Source organism: Dermacentor andersoni, chromosome 3, assembly GCF_023375885.2.
Source record: "Dermacentor andersoni chromosome 3, qqDerAnde1_hic_scaffold, whole genome shotgun sequence".
Lineage (NCBI taxonomy): Eukaryota > Metazoa > Arthropoda > Arachnida > Ixodida > Ixodidae > Dermacentor > Dermacentor andersoni.
The window spans coordinates 146,210,074-146,229,603 of NC_092816.1; the positions used below are offsets into that span (position 1 = coordinate 146,210,074).

Genomic DNA, 19,530 nt, shown 5'->3' on the forward strand with positions numbered 1-19,530 from the left:
CACGCAGCCGATCCGACCTTTCACAATATCTGAAACGATTTAGAGTCTCTCCAGGTTTAGGAAATTCGATCAATAATGGCCCCTAACGATCTAAAAAGAAGTCAACACTTTTCCGGCAGAAATGACGGCATTTGTTTTCTTTGGGAGTGGTGAATTCAAATGTTTCCACTGTAAGCTTTGCCGTAGTGTTTCAGGCTACTAGTAGCGGCACCATGAGCCATCCCCGGTCACAATTGCAGACAAAAAGTCGTCACCCTCATCTGGGGTTCTTTGACGTGCACTTAAATCTAAGTACACGGGTGCTTTCGCATTTCGCCTCCATCGAAATGCAGCCGCCGTGACCGGCATTCGATCCCGCGACCTCGTGCTCAGCAGCCCAACACCATAGCCACTGAGCAACCACGGCCTTTTCAATTGTGTTGGGGGTGATTGCACGGTGGCTTTGGCCCGGCCATGGATCGTCTTTGTAACTTTCATGTCCTTCTTTGAACAGTTTGCTACAACGCTTCACAGTGGCCAATGAAACGCAATGTTGAATGCATACGGCCGCCATACAGCGAATAATTTCTTTTTGGGAAACATCTTCATTTGTCAAAAACCTCACGACACCAAGCTGTTCAACTTTTGGAGTGTCCATTATGTCACGCAACCATGTTCAACCCAGTGTATGAGAGCATTAAAGAACATTTAACCTCACCTCTGCATGTCACTTGTAAATGAGATGCGTATGTGCTACGCGCATGCCTCGAAAATAATGAACCGAAACATTCTTGCGCGGGGCGGGTTGTCTCACTTTCATTTGACTCGCCTTCGTACATTAGAAATGCGAAGATACAAAGGAATATACAAATGTGAAGATACAGCTTGATACAGGGCAAAAAATTGTCACTGGAAACAAAGTGCACTGCGCATATACACAAAATCTCGCCACAAGATGTTTAAATATACCTATAAGTCTCCAATAAATCTACGTACTTAAGAAAAAGTCACTATATATAATACGTAAAACAAGGCAAATAAACAGGTTGCGCAACCACAGATTCACAGATCACAGCACCCCCCCCTCCCTCCACTCCCAAAATGTATCGCGTGCGACGGAAGGCGGCGCGCTTCCTCCCCGCTTTTCTCCCTTGCGCACACAAGACTGAGCCACCATCGTCGGCTCACCCCCCCCCCCCACGCTTTCACACGCACATAGAGCATGCGGCGCGCGGTCACGATGTTATCGCCCTTGGCCTTTATTTATACGGAACATGAGGGCAACGGCAGGAATGTGCCTGGAGTCTTCGTATAGCTGCTATTGCAATAATATAATAGTATCCGGCAACTGAAGCGTCCCGTGGCCCATTACTTTCCGCAAAAGAAGTAACAAAATCGAACTTTCATCATGCGACAATTCGCTGCGCCGCAACAATGTCTTCTTTTTTTCTTTTGTGGGGCGGGGGCGGCGAAATAGAATAACGCAAAGGAAAGCATGTTGGATACAATCTAATGCCTACTTTGGGCACCTAGTGTGGCTACCGAAGGAATATCGAAGAAAACGTGTGACGCTTGGTCCACAGAAAACCATACGCATACTGCTCGGTATCCTACACCGGCGAGACAAAATTTTCCGGAGAGGTTGCGCTCAAGCGAACGCGTTGCAATCCGTCGAGTCCCCGCAGTGCTAGCGGCGAGCGACTGTGCATTGTTTCTTTTTCTCGTCTGCTAGCCAGAAAGCGTCCAAAACTCTGCCAGGCGAAAATGCAGTCGTCCAGAGAAAACGCATGCGCTCTGGCTGGATCGGCAGCCCGCGGGTTGCGAGAACAAACAAATAAATAAATAAATAAATAAATAAATAAATAAATAAATAAATAAATAAAGAAGAGGCTCAATGTATCCTCGCGAAAAAAATTCTAGGTAGAAAAATAAATAAGAACTTAGTTACAATGGTGGCTTTATTGTCTTGACATGGATGCTTTGGCGCAGGTGAAAAAGAAATGTTCATACTCTTCTGTGACCTGACGGCACAAATGAACCACCACAACGCTTTGTCTCATCGGACCTCGCTGAGTGCTTTGTCAACTTGTCTGATAGTATGTTGATTTGGGTTGTCTCGTTGTATGGCCCGATGTACGACTTTAGGAAAGTCGATGCACCTTTGGCCTCAACTGTTTACAACAGCATTAAACCCACAAAGTTCCGGAATTGAAAATCGAAAGCACGACTTTGGAAATGTCAATGCACCTTTCGCATCAAAATGTTATGAGAACTTTATACCCACAAAGTTTCAGAATTGAAATCCAAGCGCTCCGCAGATTCCGCGGCCTCCGCGAGATGCCGAGACAAGCCCGCTCGCCATCAAAACGCTCTTGAAATTTTGTGCTGGGTGGGGCTCCTTGCGTTACGATATGTGACTCCCAATGCATGGGCGTTTCCGCGAAATCCAGCCCGATTTCGCAAAGTTTGCGCCAAAATGTCTTTTTGAGCGTGAATTAAGGACATTCTAGACAAAATCGAGCTTGATTTCCGGCGCCGGGAGTTGTTTTGGTCAGCGGCGCATGACAGCACGAAAAAATTTCGGGGGGGGGGGGCTGAAGCCCCATAAGCCCCCCCCCTGGCTACGCCCCTGGTCACAGGTAATACGCGCTTCAAATTATCCCGAATGAAATCAGAGCCGCTTTTTTTTTCGCACCTTTCGCATGCAAACAGTGGCATGTAGTTGCGACTATGTCCACTGTTTGTGCTTTTTATGCCCAAAGTATGTATATTTTATTTTTCTTTGGGAATGCCTTACGGGACGCCGTTGGGGTGTCGAATAAGAGATGCATCGTAATCGTAGAAGGGAAGTCCGTGCGGTCGAAGCAAAGCAAAACGTATTAGTGCAAGTGCAGAATAAACGAAGTGCAATAGAACTGACGTTAAAATCTAACTGGTGCAAGGAAAAAACGTGGAAGAGAAGTAAATACAGATCAGTCAGGCGAAACAGACGGAAAAAAAAATGTGTGCAGCCACATGATCACAAGAAGTGTTGAAATACAATGGCTTAATATGACAGCTTCGAGAGTTCTGCGCATATCGGTTAGGCACCTTAACAGAACTGCGATGGATTTGAGAAGGTCTTGTAGTCTACCTCAGACACTGTGGGGTGCCAATCGCAAAATATTTCGAACCCTGTACTGTACTTCGAACTGTAAAGGTGACTTTTCCGCAGAAAGGTCCTGCGCGCAGTATTGCACCCTCTACAGGGTTCGCTGTTTCTGTTGCTAATATGCACGAACCATCTGTTACAACAACGCTCAGACGATAGTGATCCTTGTGCGTGGTCGTGTTGCGCGCGATGCTACAGCCGCACTTTATTGTTCGAATTTAGCTGATACGAACCCGCTGGTTCTTAACGCGCTCGCTTCTCGCACGAAAGCCCCTGCTGCTTCGTCTGTGCTGTGAATGATGAATAGAACGGACGCGTGTCGCTCACGGATCTCTCCAGTTTGAACAAAGAACCTCCTTGCAATCATCAAGCACGGGTCTCACCTGGCACGATGGCGTCGAAGTAGTAGGCGAGGAATCCGTACAGGAACACGTCCACGCTGAGCATGATAATGGCGCTGCCGACGGAGAAGTTGTCCTCGAACAGGTCGCTCCAGTGCATGCCGCCCCTGACGTCCATCTGGCTCACCTTCTCCGCGCCCAGCGTGAAGGCGGCGGGCGACAGCAGCGACACCGTGTAGAAGACCCACGTGGGCACGCGGTTCTTGAGGAACACGGCGAGCATGTACAAGAAGCTGAAGACGAGCATCAGCAGGCCCACCACGGAGCCGGCCACCTTGGACTTGTTGAAGAAGGGCGTCGCCATGAAGCTGAACATGACGATGGTCAGTCCGTAGAGCAGCGACAGCACGAACACAATGGAGATGTCCGTGTTGGGCAGGATGTGCAGCACGTACACCATGAGGGTCATGATGGCCGCCACGTTGGCCACCACGACGGCCTCGACCAGGGCCCAGGCGGTCCAGTAGGCGGACGGCATCATGCCCATCATGAGCATGCCCTCCTTGATCTTGCGCTCCTTCTCGAGCACGATGTTGACGCACAGCACGGACACGAAGGGCGAGAAGGCCAGCGTCAGGTAGAGCGGCACCAGGGTGCGCCACGTGGTGCCGGGGTCCACGTAGGCCGGCTTGGGCAGCAGCCGCACCACCACTTCGGGCAGCCGCACGTCATTGCTGGTCCACAGCTGGCAAAGGACGGGGAAGACTGCCGTCAAGTGAGGGAGCTTGGTCGTGCCACCTACCGAGTTCTGGCACGTGCTACGTCGGGGTGGCGAACTTGCGGAAATATTAAGCGTGAACCTTTTTTTTTTTTCATTTGGGAGGGCTCCAGTGTCTGGAGTTTTCGAAATGGGAGATATTCGAGGTGCTGCGTGGTTGGCCGCAATAGTCGATGTCGACGGTGAGCCATCTTTCTCTTAAGGTTCTCAAAGGGAAGCACATATCAACTGGACCATGTTTTCGCATACGATACACCTTCGTTACAGAAGGCGCCGTGCGCGAAGGCGCATGTTAAAGTAAGACAGAACCGATCAGCGTTAATTCGGCATCCTCCTCTACGACGTCTCTCCCAGAGCAGGTACCAGTTCGGAGATGTTAAAATCAATCAATCAATCAATCAATCAATCAATCAATCAATCAATCAATCAATCAATCAATCAATCAATCAATCAATCAATCAATCAATCAATCAATCAATCAATCAATCAATAAAAACTTTCGGGACACAACGCGTACGTCTACGCTGTTGAATGTTTTACTCATGAGCAGACGCAGACCTTCCATAAGTAGACGAAAAAAGGTCCACTAGAAAAATTCGGGCTAAACTCATCGAGGACGATTCTTCAAGTATGAGAGTAGCATTCTTCTAAGACGGAAATGAATTCTGAGAAATTTCAAGGCTTTTTTTTTTTTTTCATTGAAGAGTGCCGTGAACGAGATTAGGCCCACATTTTCAGGCTGAGCTAACTTTGGAACGCGCCCTCATTTTGAAACTGCTCTATGTCTGGGATCCGCCCACGAGGAAAGATAGATAGCTAGCCAAAAAAGAAAGAAGACTGGCCTGACAACGTCGAGAAAGCTATTCGCAATAACAGATGCTGTGCTCGCATCGCATCGACACGTTGCCAAGCGTATTCGTTCGTGTACTCTACTCACCTTGATGAATGTGTAGTCGACGGCCGCCTGCAGAACGCTGAATCCGCTCGAGTAGTAGGCCCCGGCAGGGCACAGCGTCGTGTCAGACGAGTGCACGAAGTGTTTTATCCGGCACATCTCTGCCATTGGGGAGGAAGAAAAGAAAAAGGAAAACCCAGACATTTCACAAGGGCGACATTGATCCTTGAACTCTGAAGATGCGAATAAGAATTGGGCTCCCGCTAAGACGAACCCACTTACATCAAATTTTCGCCGCTCTTTCGAGGACTATAGTCTGCTTTCTAAACGATAGTAGCAGAGCCAATTGTAGTGACTACGGATAGGACTGCTTTGTAATATAGCAGGGCAAATGCTCAAGTGTACAATACGCGGCACTTGGAAATGGAAGCACGGTTAGACAACACTTCTCGATCAGACGAGTCATGCGTAGATTGGAAGAAACAGAAGGCAGTGTATAGTTTCGAAACAGAATAAAGAAAACAGAGATGGGGCACACAGACATACGGGGGCCCCTAAAGGACTGCTACACCACATAGCGTCTTTTACTCGCTCTCCTCCTTATACTGGTCGAGCCTGTAAATATTCTGAGGGACAGGGGCCGTATTCAGGTTAGAGCAATTCAAAAGCATGGGTCGCATAGGCGCAGGCAAATGGGAACACCGTGCCCATTACCTAAGATGTACAGACAACGGCACATTAGTTTTACGTATACGGGCCGCCGATTCAAAGCGCTCCAACTTTCACAACACGCTATAGCTTTGCTGAACCGAATTCCACGCGTGGAAACCGAGCCGCACGAAGCCTTCGTATTCTTACCTATGCCGACGTTCTTCAGTTCAGGCGAGGGCAGGTGCCGAAGGGGAAAACGCAGCTGGTAGGAGCCGTTTTTGGTTAGGTCATCGCCTTCGAAGACCACGCCCACTAAGGACCGCGTCGAGTTTTGCCGGAATGCCTGTGTGCGTATCGGAAGCCGGCGCAGACATGAGGCAGGAGGGTGAAGGGAAACCGGCAGACAGGCAGGCAGACAGACAGACAAACACAGACAGGCAGACACATACATACATACATACATACATACATACATACATACATACATACATACATACATACATACATACATACATACATACATACATACATACATACATACATACATACATACATACATACATACATACATACATAGACAGACAGACAACAGAAGAGTGTGGCAGTTACACAATAATTCTGGAAATAGATCCCAACTATGGATGCATTCTTCTTTAGTGACTTTCTCCACTTCAATTAGACAACTGATCGACCAGGTGTTTAAGCAACGTTTCTGATAAGGAAAAACGGGTGCTCGACTTAAAGTATTAATTTTTTCAAAGCTTCATGCCAGTGGCTGACATCAGCAGAGCGCGATACTCGTTGATACGACCCGTTACTAACAAAGCTTCGCTATTTACATTTCGGACCAATGAACCGGAAGACGTTGACAGAATTGTACTCGAAGCGTAACCCCGTTCCCGAAACTCCGTCTCATTAAACTCAGTCCCTTGCAACACGTTAAATCTCTAGCTAAGTGCACTGCCGTTCTAGTCAACATATGTTTGCGGACTGCGCAAAAAATACATCACAAAATATTTTAATTGAAACTGCAAAAAAAAAAAGCTGATTTTAATCCGTAATTTCACATTTCTCAAAACTGATGCAAAGGGCGGGGACTCGCATCCACAAATAAGTTCATCCATTAAATCTGTTCGTGGGAGCAAACGCGATCTAATGGTGATGTCGGACGTATTACTCGCGAAGGCGTTTACGGCCAGCGCCAAGTGGCACTTACGAACGAAGCGTCTTTCTTAAATTCAGCCCATGGGTAGACATATGCATGTTTAGTAGTAGCCGACTTCATAGAATCTGCTTTTGCAATTGCCATGCCTAAATGTCACGTGCGGGTGCGCGTGTTTGCGGGCGGAAGGGTACACAGACGGTGCTGTACTCGACAGGCTCCTACAGCATTCCGACTCGATTCGCAGCAGTGATGCGGAGACCTCTACCGACCGGAGTCAGAGAAGGCCTACTTCGGCTTGACGTTCAGATGTTCTCGTGCAATCGGAGCAGTCACGTGACAGCAATCCTGTCAGATCACGGTCCCGGTGCCAACGCGAAAGGTCAGTACGCCGCTCCCAGCTGAAGCGCGGCACTCTGATTGAACCGGGAGAATGTAAACGTGCCGCCCGCGCGTCACTGAGCAAAGCGTTGGTCAGGGCTAGTTGGTGACTCGGGGTAACAGAGTAGCAGCGCGAGCAGACGACAAGAGTGCTATGCACAGCGATCGAAAGCCACCAGTCGGATTGCACCGCAAGGGAAATGAATCTCCGTACTCGATCTCCAAACACGTACCGCTTCCATGTCCTTGGAGGAGTTGTACATGGAGAAGTTGAACCCGACGGTGTACGTGTTGGCGTTGAGGAAGTTGACGACGTCGCGCATGAATTGCCTAGTCTGCGGCGTCGACGGCGCCGCCATGATCTCGGTGGTGAGCTGGGCGAGGTGCGACGGCGTCACCAGCCGCACGTGGCCCACGGGAGTGTAGTGCGCGGGCTTGGAGCTGGGTTTGAGCCCGCTCCGGATGCTCATCAGGGAGGCCACCATGAGCAGCGGCATCACCACCTCCTGCGCGGGGGGGGGGAACACCGTGAAGAAGAGCGAAGGTGGCGAGCCTGACTCCGACCGAAGAACAAAAAAAAATGCCCCAAAAAAGACTGTTTTGTTTAGGCTTGCGCGTTTGCGCTGTGTGGTTGGGGATATAGCGTGACGACATTTAGACGGGCCAACCACGCGGAAATCTCTTCCTTCGCGCGAAACTCCCCAGGCAACGAGTTCGACTTTTGCTCCGGTATCACGAGCACGAGGGTGCGAATAGTAATTTACGAGACCGATACGGATACAAGAAAATACCAATTGAATCGAACACAAGTACTTTTCGAAGAGTCTTCGAATAATGAGGGGCCGTTTTATAAAACGAATGTTGGCATGCTAGTGGATTCACAACGTTAGCGATCTTCTGTCATTACATTGCACATTATAATTACTAGTTTTTTCTTAAAACAACAAATGCTGCACTATTAGGTGAGTGCCAATGATGGCGGTGTGGCTAGAAACACCTGGCTCCCCGAGCGACGTACACTATATATATATATATATATATATATTGCCTTTGTGGCATTTTATTACTTCAGATTATTCCTTTTTCATGTTTTGATCTCTGTAGTAATGTTGAGCCCTGCATTGAGGCGTATCTTTTGTACTAGACTTCAGAAGGCTGCTTACTCTTTTTTTTTTTGCCTTGATTGTGTAACCCCCCTTACACAATGCCCCTATAGGGCCTGTAAGGTATTATATACGTGTGTGTGTGTGTGTGTGTGTGTGTGTGTGTGTGTGTGTGTGTGTGTGTGTGTGTGTGTGTGTGTGTGTGTGTGTGTGTGTGTGTGCGCGCGCGGACTATTTGAATGAATGTGGAAATATATATGCATATGTTTCTGGAAAAACAATTATGGAACGCAGGCGCTTTGTCTATCTTTTTGTTCCTGTGATTTCTGTACAATTCAGGGCTGAAAGTCTGCCATGGATTAATAAATTCCAAGCCACCCAAATCAGTACCTTGTTATTACCATCTGCTCATTAATATTTCTAAAAAGTACTTATGAGAACTTTAAATGTAATATCTAATTAATTTGCGAAAGCTAGAGTCGAAAATTAGGGCGTCAATTCAGGCGGCTAATTCGTGAACAAAAATTACTGATCCAGCGGCGACGAAAGTTTTTGTACTGTGTATCTTGTGCCGCACTTGCACAAGGGCACCTGTAAAAAACCGGGCCGGAATTTTAAAAAAATATTTTACGCAAAAAAAATAATTGTTCGTCAGAGAAAGAATTCCAGCCAATCCTGATGTCGGACATAATATTAGCGAAGGTGGTTGGCCGTTCGCGAAGAGCGCTTATGAACGAAATGCTTCGTGATATTAGCACCAGAGTGGTGACATCAACAAGAGCGGATTTCTCACAGGTGGAATGCCCAAACGCAATTTCGGAAAGCTTTGCTGAAAGACTTTAAAAAAAAAATAAAAACGAAAATCGGAGGCTTATCGTCAAGCAGTCCAAGTTCGCTCACCCAGAAGGTCTTGGCCTTCTCCGTCTTCTTGAGTAAGTAGTTTCGCCATATCAGGGCCATGAGCTGAGTCCAGAACATGTTACGTCGTGGCACCGCCATCTGCAGGAAAAAAAAAAAAAAAGGCACGTGGGGGCGACGCGTAAACGCCACGGGCGCATATGACAAGAGTCCCGTCGACACTTATCAACGATAGCATTCGGATACAGTGAAACATCGTTATAACGAAGTGGAAGGGAACCAGAAAATTAATAGCGTGTGAACTTGGGTGCTTTGGTAATTCATTTTAACTTGCTAAATAGCGTTACTGACGGGACTTACGCCAGTTGTAAGTGGCACCGCGTTTGTCTGGCACGCTTCTTCGTCAAAGTGGCCTCAGTATAAGGCAATTTAGCAATGTAGCAATGCACAAGAGAATTCTTTTGTTATGTCGAGAACTTCGCTGAAGTCGCGAACGTAGAACACTTGAGAGCGGAACTGTACAAAAAGAAAATCAACAACAATTTTAAGGCTGTTAAACAAAACATAACTGACTAAAAATAACTGAACAATTAATTTCGCAGAAACGATAAAAAGAGGGGGTTTCCGTCAAGTCCGATAGCGCCAGGTTTTTTCAATGCCCCTCGCGATGGTGTGCACGTTTATTCCATTTTATTTTTCAAATACTACATCCCTGTAGCAGCGTTATCGCAGGATGTGGGAACGACGTAAAATAAAAGAAACATGTCTAATAGCAAATAAGCATATAAATATACAAATTATTTTCAAGGCAAAAAAAAAAAGAACATTCAGAGAACTTGCAAGCCGTTTTGCGCCCGTATGACCAGGTGTTGCCAGGTGTTGGATTCCCGAGTTATAACTTTCACGCGAAACATGCGGCGCTCAGATTCAAGCGCCGGCACTCGGAGCGAGCGCCTGGCTGTCGTAGAGTTACTGTATATGCTACCAAAAGGTAGCTAGCTACGTTTGGTAGCATATACAGTAACTCTAGGCTGTCGGTGCTATTAGCGCCTCCTGTTGGACTAAGGAGACACTGAGCTGACGCAATTTGGTGCTCGAAGAAATCGAGCGCCTTCGTGGCGCAATGTAACTGAACTTCGCTACATTTAGCGCTCACCAGTGGGAGCTGGCAGCCATGCGCGGGCAGGCAACAAAAAGCGCAGTTGACGCAAGATGAAGTAGCCAGAAAATGGGAAATATACCGGGAGGAAACATCTGTCCTTCAAATATTGGTTAAAGCGAAGATAAAAAGGTGAAAGTGAACGTTGGTTGACAGAATTACGTGAGAAAAAGGAGGCCGCAACTGGAATATTTTGCAACCACATAAAATTATTAGGCAGGTATCCTAGACGAAGATGGAACCAAACTAGAAGGGGACGCGGCATTAAATTACATCCGAAAAATAACAACCGAATCTTTCCAACGCAATGATGAGGTTGTATTTGAATAAAAAAAAGAGCATGAAAGAGAACCAGATGGAATAGGAGCTGGTGCTGACAAATTTAAACTGGAAGAAAGCCGAAGAGAAAATTCCTAAGCGCACAGCCACAGGGCTAGACGAGGTTCCCGTTAGGCTGATTAATGAACTAGGACCAAAAAGCAAGGAAGCTCTGTTGAAAGCAGTGGAAAAAAGTCTAAAAGATAGAAGAATACAAAGTAGAATGAATATATAAAGGTAAGGAGGAGATAGATAGAATTCACTCCTATAGACCGTTGACCATTACGGCGGTAATATACAGGTTAGCAATGCAGGTCATTACGTTAAAGCTGCAAGTATGGACAGAGACTAATGGCATTTGGGGATAATTTCAGAATGCTTCAGAAAAGGTAGGCTTGTGGATGACAACTTATTTGTCTTTACTCAGTGTACTGAAATATCAAGAGTAGAAAGCAGACCGTTATATGTGGCCTTTTTAGACATTACAGGAGTGTATGACTACGTAGACCGCAACATCTTGTGGGATATTCCGGAAGGAGAACGCTTAGGCGACGATTGTCTACAACTTTTGAGTGAGAGTTACCTAGAGAACACCGTTTGCGTTGAATGGGAAGAGACGAGGAGCGAGGAGAAAGTTGATATCAAGAAGGGGCTGAGGCAGGAGTGCCCTTTATCCCCTCTGCTGTTTATGATGTACACGGTGAGGATGGAAAGGGCGCTAGAGGAAAGTAATGTCGGGTTTAATCTCTCATACAAACAGGCGGGTACAGTAGTAGAAGAGCAGCTTCCAGGTTTGTTTTATGCGGACGAGATTCTATTGCTAGCTAACAAGCAAATGAACATGCAACGTCTGGCTAATATCTGTGGACAGGAAAGTGAAAAGTTAGGTCTGAAATTTAGCGTTAAAAAATGAAGTGTTATGGTATTCAATGAAAACAGTGAAAAAGCAGTGGCAATACAGGTACAGGAATTACCTCGGGTAAAAGAATATAAATACCTTAGTATATGGATAAACACGAACATCTTAGACTTCTGCCAAGCAAAGGATCAGGCAGGATTCCGTAAAGGCTACTCAACAATAGACCATATTCACACTATCAATCAGGTGATAGAGAAATGTGCGGAATATAACCAACCCTTATATATAGCTTTCATTGATTACGAGAAAGCGTTTGATTCTGTCGAAACCTCAGCAGTCATGGAGGCATTACAGAATCAGGGTGTAGACGAGCCGTATGTAAAAATACTGAAAGATATCTATAGCGGCTCCACAGCCACCGTAGTCCTCCATAAAGAAAGCAACAAAATCCCAATAAAGAAAGGCGTCAGGCAGGGCGATACGATCTCTCCAATGCTATTCACAGCGTGTTTACAGGAGGTATTCAGAAACCTGGATTGGGAAGAATTGGGGATAAGAGTTAATGGAGAATACCTTAGTAACTTGCGATTCGCTGATGATATTGCCTTGCTTAGTAGCTCAGGGGACTAATTGCAATGCATGCTCACTGACCGGGAGAGGCAAAGTAGGAGAGTGGGTCTAAAAATTAATCTGCAGAAAACTAAAGTAATGTTTAACAGTCTCGGAAGAGAACAGCAGTTTACGATAGGTAGCGAGGCACTGGAAGTGGTAAGGGAATACATCTACTTAGGGCAGGTAGTGACCGCGGATCCGGATCATGAGATTGAAATAATCAGAAGAATAAGAATGGGCTGGGGTGCGTTTGGCAGGCATTCTCAGATCATGAACAGCAGGTTGCCATTGTCCCTCAAGAGAAAAGTGTATAACAGCTGTGTCTTACCAGTACTCACGCACGGGGCAGAAACCTGGAGGCTTACGAAAAGGGTTCTACTTAAGTTGAGGACGACGCAACGAGCTATGGAAAGAAGAATGATAGGTGTAACGTTAAGGGATAAGAAAAGAGCAGATTGGGTGAGGGAACAAACTCGAGTTAATGACATCTTAGTTGGAATCAAGAAAAAGAAATGGGCGTGGGCAGGACATGTAATGAGGAGGGAAGATAACCGATGGTCATTAAGGGTTACGGACTGTATTCCAAGGGACGGGAAGCGTAGCAGGGGGAGGCAGAAGGTTAGGTGGGCGGATGAGATTAAGAAGTTTGCAGGGACGACATGGCTACAATTAGTACATGACCGGGGTAGTTGGAGAAGTATGGGAGAGGCCTTTGCCCTGCAGTGGGCGTAGCAAGGATGATGATGATGATGATGATGATGATGATGATGATGATGATGATGTGGATAAACGAAGGCAATAGAAATACGTAAACACAGGAAAAAACAAGAACATTAAAGGGGAAGAGAAATGCGGCCATAATGAAACAGAGCGCTATGGGGATAGAATAGGTACGAGGTGCTCCGGGGATATGTGGAAAGGTGTAATGGTTCCAGGACTTACATTTGGAAATGCGGTTGTTTGCTTGAAGTCAGGGGTACAATCGGGACTCGAATGCAACCAAAGGTCAGTGGAACGCCTCGCATTGGGCGCTCGCGCGAAGACTACAAATGAAGCTGTGCGGGGTGATATGGGCTGGACTAGTTTTGAAGTGAGGGAAGCTCACAATACAATTGAGTATGAAGAACGACTGAGGAATATGGAAGAAAGTAAATGGGCTGGGAGAGTGTTCAGGTATCTGTACAGGAAAAACATTGATTCACAGTGGAGGAAAAGAACTAGGAAGCTTACCAGCAAGTATGCGGCCTTTAGGGTGGGCAACACAGCAACAAAGAAGGTCAATCGGAGAGTCAGAGAGGCTGAAATAATCTCATGGGTGGCGGCAATGGAAAAGAAACCTGCCCCGAGTAACTGCTTCAGAGGAAAAAACGAAATCAGGAAAGAAACAATTTATGATAACTCAAAGGAAAGCTCATTACTTTTCGAAGCGAGATCGGGATGCCTTAGAACACGTACCTATAAAGCTAGATATATAAAGGAAGAAGAAGCATGTGCTTGCTGCGGTAAAGCTAGGGAAACAATAGAGAATGTTTTATTAGAATGTGAAGATATCTGCCCAGCGGTCGATTTAGGAATCACTGGCCTCCTTGAAGCTTTTGGGTTCAGCGAGAGCAGGGGGAAAGTAAACATTTCCGCAGTAGAGATTAGTAATAGGCGATTGAAAGATTGGTGGAAGTAGGGAAAGACAAAAAACAGAGACGTACAAAAGCAAAGTTCACAACAGGAGGTCAGAAACATTGGCTATGAGAATTCATCGTGGGTTTTTTTTTCCCTTGTATTTCATTTCTTTTTTAACCTAGGTAGGAGATTAGGCAATAGAATAATTGGTGGCGCAAATCACCGTCCCTTTCCAAAAGGGACGCTCTTAACATCCATCCATCCTTTCTACCTTATGCGCTTCGAGTGTCCCGTTTGAATCGCCTGAGCACTGTACGTATAAAAGTAACAGGCCCGAGAATGAAAGACAGATATATTTAGCTCGTGACAGCTTCTGGTGGACAACGGTTTAGAACGTGTCGAGCATATAATCCTTCGGGAAGGCGTATCTGGATCAGTTGAATAAAGTGCAGTAGTTTCAGGGACTGAGTGTTGGGTTGTTTAGAAAGAAAAGTAAGACCAAGCGGCGTTTAGATCAGAAATGAGATGGCGAAAAGTAGCATCTGTATAGGTGAACGGAATGGTATTTGAGGATGAATTTCACTCTGCCAAGTAGTGTAGGGTTTTCCCACGTCGGCATCCCACTCAACAATCGGCCCTGCGGGATATTTGTAAGTTTCGCGCTTGTTTCCATTCGATCTGTTCATAACAAGTGACCTATAAATATCCGAGCTTTCCCGCGGCTTTGTTACAAGCTAGGCGAACGTGATTGAAACGGGACAAGTTGGTAGTGAAAAGGTGGCCGAGATTATTATGTTCCGATACCCGTTGCAAAGAAGAAGCATTAAATGGGTAAATACTGAAGGAGACGACCGTCTGTGAAAACACAAAGCAACTGTCTTTTATGTTCAATGTTGAATGTTAAAAGCTTATGTTTATTTGTCCGTTCTCCCGCCACCCGGAAAAACTTGAACAGGTATTCTTAAGTATAGGCGCTGATCATGTTATCGAAAGCGCACTTTATAGGCCCAAGAACGATTTTATTTACAGGAACTGTTTCTATAAAATCATTATAATGCACAACCGGACAGTGTTTACGACTTCCATTGTACTTTTTGTTACCTATGCAGCACGGACGAGTGTGCCACCGCAAAACTTTTAATTGTCAAGACGTCACTTTTCTTTCACGGTAACCGACCTTTCACATCAGCTCCAAAAGTACAGCTGCAACCACCAGCGACGCAGATATCGCCGCTTCCTAGTGAAAAATAAGCATCGCGGCCCTTAGCCGTGCGGACAAACTGCCGCACAAAATGGCGATGTTACCGAAGCTTTCAACGTAGATTAAATAAACCGCTTTCGTGCTGGTGACCGCTGCAAAAGACAGTGGACACTGCGTCGAGTAGAACAATTCACACTGAAACATCATTTCTGCTAGGCCTTAATATATACGGCGCACTGTTCTTTACGGAGCAAATAAATCGTCGATTCCAGCGCGCTCAAACACATGAAAGGCCATCCCCGAGTTGTGCGGGCGGTCTCAGCGCATACTTATGGAAATCTGCGGGATGCTTGCAAGCCGATTTACGAGATCGATATATGGCGGCGACGCAGTAAGCGATTCAGTTGTTCGTGTTTATGCACTTCGTCCTTGCATTTACGCCATATCGTTAAATCCGAACACAGTGGAACTTTCCGACATTAGAAAAGCGTTCATTCAGCCAGCACACTTGCTTTCAGATGATTCGCAAATCAAGTCAATAACAAATAAAATGAGGAGACGTGCGCAAACCAATGAAAAGATTCGCAACTTTTTCACCGTACCAAAAATGCAAGAACAATGAAAAAAGAAACGCTTCCGACACCGGGAATCGAACCCGGGCCTCCTGGGTGAAAGCCAGGTATCCTAGCCGCTAGACCATGCCGGAACGAAAGCCGCGTCTGCAATAGCCGTTTATGTGGAAGAGGGACGCTTATCTTTTGTATCGCGGATTTATCGCTGAAGCGGCAGAGAGCGTTTGACCAGAAAGCAAGCAGATGTCTGCTCTTTCCTCGCCCCCTTCCATAGTCGATTTTCTGCTTCCTCGGCGAGCATATGCCAAACAACGAGACTTGCACAGGGCCACTTTACCAGCCCGGATGTAGGGGGGCGAAATGCGAAAACACCCCTGTAATTAGATTTAGGTGCACGTTAAAGAACCCCAGGTGGTCAAAATTATTCCGGAGAACGCCACAACGGCGTGCCTCATAATCAGATAGTGGTTTTGCCGCGTAAAACCCCATAGTTTTTTTTTTTTTTTTCAGCTTTACCAGTCCGCCTGAACACTGTGTGCGAACCGTGAGAGTTCGCTTACCTGTTGCAAAGCGTTCAGGAGCCGCGGTATTAGTCGTGGAGCTATAGGCGCTTTCGAGCCATGAAAAACACTTATTGGGATCAGTTATGGCCCTTCTGTTTTACGTTGCAGCCGCACATAGGTGCTCATAAACCATTCTATTTACCAGAAACGTAAAACACGGCATTTTATAATAACATGTAAAGAAACGTAATGTACAGAGCCTTTTACAATAATATATAAAAACGTGATATACAGGGGCTTATATAATAATATATAAAGAAACGTAATCTACAGGGTCTTTAGTAACACATAAGAAACGTAATATAAAGGGCCTTTTATAATATATAAAGAAAGGTAATATACAGGGCCTTTTGTAATAATATATAAAATCATAATATACAGGGCTTTTTGTAACGATATATAGAAACCCAATATACAGGGCCTTTTATAATAATATATAAAAACGTAATACACAGGGCCTTTCGAAACAATATATAAAAAGCGTAATATAGAGGGCCTTTTATAATAATATATAAAAAACGTAATATACAGGGCCTTTTACAATAATATATAAAAAACGTAATATACAGGGCTTTTTATAATAATACATACAAACGTAATATACAGGGCGTTTTATAATTTTATTTTTATTTATTTATTTTTCTTAAAGTGCCGAAGAACAGCTTTACGCCTTAATATCGGTGCACTTGTGTTACACACAACGAACATAAAACTGAAAGACAAAACAGAATATCTCAAATACCAGTGGTACAAAGTGCAACAAAATATGGAATTATTCAGAGACAGAAGTCATATAATGAGCAAATAGTAGAACTGAATATATCAAGACAATCACGCAAGTTATCTTGTTGTTTTACAACAAGTGTTATAGCGTTGGAAGGCAAGAGGAATTCACACAGAAAATGCTAGGATTACGCAGGTTAGGCCTGGGCACGCAGAACGTTACAGCTGACAGTAACCGCAGACAGGAGAAGTGATTGTGAATTAGCATATGCAAAAAATAAGTAATCACGGCATTTCCGCCTTATTTCTAGGGGTCTAATATTAAACATGCGCAGTACGCGCTCGTAGGCATAAAATACATGGCGTCAGAGAAATCGATCGTACAGGGTACTAATGAAACGTCGCTGAACACATTCGATTTTTGCAACATTGGTGAAATTAATACAGTTCCATACAACAGAACTAAACTCTAACTTCGAGCGGACAAAAGAAGAATACAAGAGAATAACGCAGTTCACATTCGTAAACGTTTTTAGTCATCCTTGATACGAGGCCTAACTTCCTGAAGGATGCATTAACGATGCTTAAAACATGTTCTTCGAAAGTTAGCCAAGAGTCAACCAACAGTCCTAAGTCGCGCGTACAACTCGCTCTTTTCAAAGCAGTGTTGTCAAGTGAGTATTCGTATAGTAAAGGGCACATTTTGTGATAAAAGGACACAAAAAGTGTCTCAGTTGGATCAATGCGCAAAACTTTGGAAGCACACCACTCCACAGCAGAATGAACATATTCCTGTAATAATTCACAATCCTGCTCCGATTCTATTTCACGGTAAAGTTTAATATCGCCATCGTAATGTATTTAATATATTTATATAATGATATAGTAAACGTAATATACAAGGTCTTTTATAATAATATATAAAAACGTAATGTAGCAGCAGTAGCCGCAGACAGCCCTCCGCTCATGCAGCGCTTTGTTCCCATGTGTGGTATCGGTGGCGTCATCGGTGAACAGACGATGCGCGATACTTTGGCGTCATATCGTCGCCATCCTCGACGCGGAGCCCGTCTTGCGCGGCACTACGCTTTTAAAGCGAAACTTTCTTTGCTTTTTTCCTTCGACTTTCCCACTGCTGTAGCTGCTGTAGCTACTGTAGCTGCTGTAGCTGCTGTGGCTGCTGTAGCTGCTGTGGCTGCTGTGGCTGCTGTGGCTGCTGTGGCTGCTGTGGCTGCTGTGGCTGCTGTGGCTGCTGTGGCTGCTGTGGCTGCTGTGGCTGCTGTGGCTGCTGTGGCTGCTGTGGCTGCTATGGCTGCTGTTGTCTGGCACACCGCGTCGGGGGGTGGTCCAGAGCGTGTATATACATGGAAGGATGTTTACAACGAAGGCGCCAAATAAAACGAGGGACGAAGGAAGACGACATGGGACAACCACGTAGCGTGGTAACCACGTAGGCGTGGCCTACGTTGTTGTCCCGTATCGACTTCCTTCGTCCGTCGTTTTATTTGGCGCCTTCGCTGTAAACATGTTTAATCAAACTCGCCCACCAGCACGTGCTCAGTGACATGGAAGGAGTGTGGAAGAAAAGAGACGCGAGGAACTCGTTCGGACCGCATCGCGTCGTATGTGCACAATGCCTTCTGGAGCTCTCGGGTCGTAGCCACATTAGCCTCTTGATGGCGGTAATTATCCGTGACCCCCCGTAAGCGCTTACCTTTCTACCGACGCACAAATTCAGAGCACGCCGCGGTTCAGAGAGAAACTAGATAGAATGGAAGAGATGAGGGAGGAGAGGAGGTTGAGAATGGGCAGAACCGACGCAGTCGCGAAGCGAGGGAATAACAGTCTTGCCACACTTCGCTCGCAGTTCCCATACAAATACAAGGAGGGGGGGCAGTGGGGAAAAGGCGACGTAAGAAGGCGAGGAAACGCTGGATAAACTTAAGTTCAAAATACGGTACGGTGCATTTCTGCTATTTCTGAAAAATAAAACCATGCATATATTTTTAGCGGACATCTTATGCAGGGTGTGCAGAAGCAGAGCCACATTATTTAAAGCGCACCGCAGGGTCTAGGCGACACAACGGAAGCGGTCGCACGTCAAATCAACACTTCTGTGCCCGCAGCGATAGCTTTGAGGCTATGACATTGCTCGAGGTCGCGGATTTAACCGAGGCAGCCGCAATTCGACGGGGCCGAAATAAAAAAGCGCTCGCGCACTTCGATTTAGGGACACATTAAAGAACACCATGGTGCCAAAATTAATCCGGAGTGTGCCACTACGGCCTGCTTCATAATCCGATTGTGGTTTTGGCACGCACAGCCCCATAATCCAATTCAAGTTTAATGCTTATGCCACAATGCGATGTGCCATGCGAGGCAATGACAATGCTCGACGCTCGCAGAGGTTATGAAATATGGGGCACAACAACGCTTCAAGCAAACACCTCTTCCTTCGTGTTTTGTGTACTACGCAGACAAACATCAGTGGTGCACGCAAGGCTACAGCAGCTGGACGAAAGGTAATAGGACAGAGCGCTAGCGCTCTATCCTGTCTCATTTTTTTTCATAGTTTTGTTCGCGCTAGTAACTATGTCACAACAAATG

The 19,530-nt window shown here is 45.9% G+C and overlaps 1 protein-coding gene and 1 non-coding gene across 11 annotated transcripts in view; both read right to left on the bottom strand.

Moving 5' to 3' along the window:
- The window catches only part of LOC126525087 (cholesterol transporter ABCA5-like), a 201,818-nt gene that overhangs the window by 43,692 nt on the left and 138,596 nt on the right, over positions 1-19,530 (bottom strand). For 9 of the 10 annotated variants that reach the window (XM_072287327.1, XM_055067517.2, XM_072287325.1 and 6 more), the window contains 5 exons: positions 9,342-9,440; positions 7,572-7,844; positions 6,003-6,138; positions 5,187-5,305; positions 3,514-4,216 (listed from right to left, as the gene is read on the bottom strand). In XM_072287327.1, coding sequence (XP_072143428.1) covers positions 3,514-4,216; positions 5,187-5,305; positions 6,003-6,138; positions 7,572-7,844; positions 9,342-9,440 — 1,330 coding nt within the window. Of the gene's footprint in view, positions 1-3,513; positions 4,217-5,186; positions 5,306-6,002; positions 6,139-7,571; positions 7,845-9,341; positions 9,441-19,530 lie in introns of those variants that run through there. The other variant, XM_072287331.1, reaches the window with a different exon arrangement.
- On the bottom strand, positions 15,700-15,771 carry TRNAE-UUC (transfer RNA glutamic acid (anticodon UUC)). The gene has a single exon. It is a non-coding gene; the product is annotated as a tRNA-Glu (tRNA).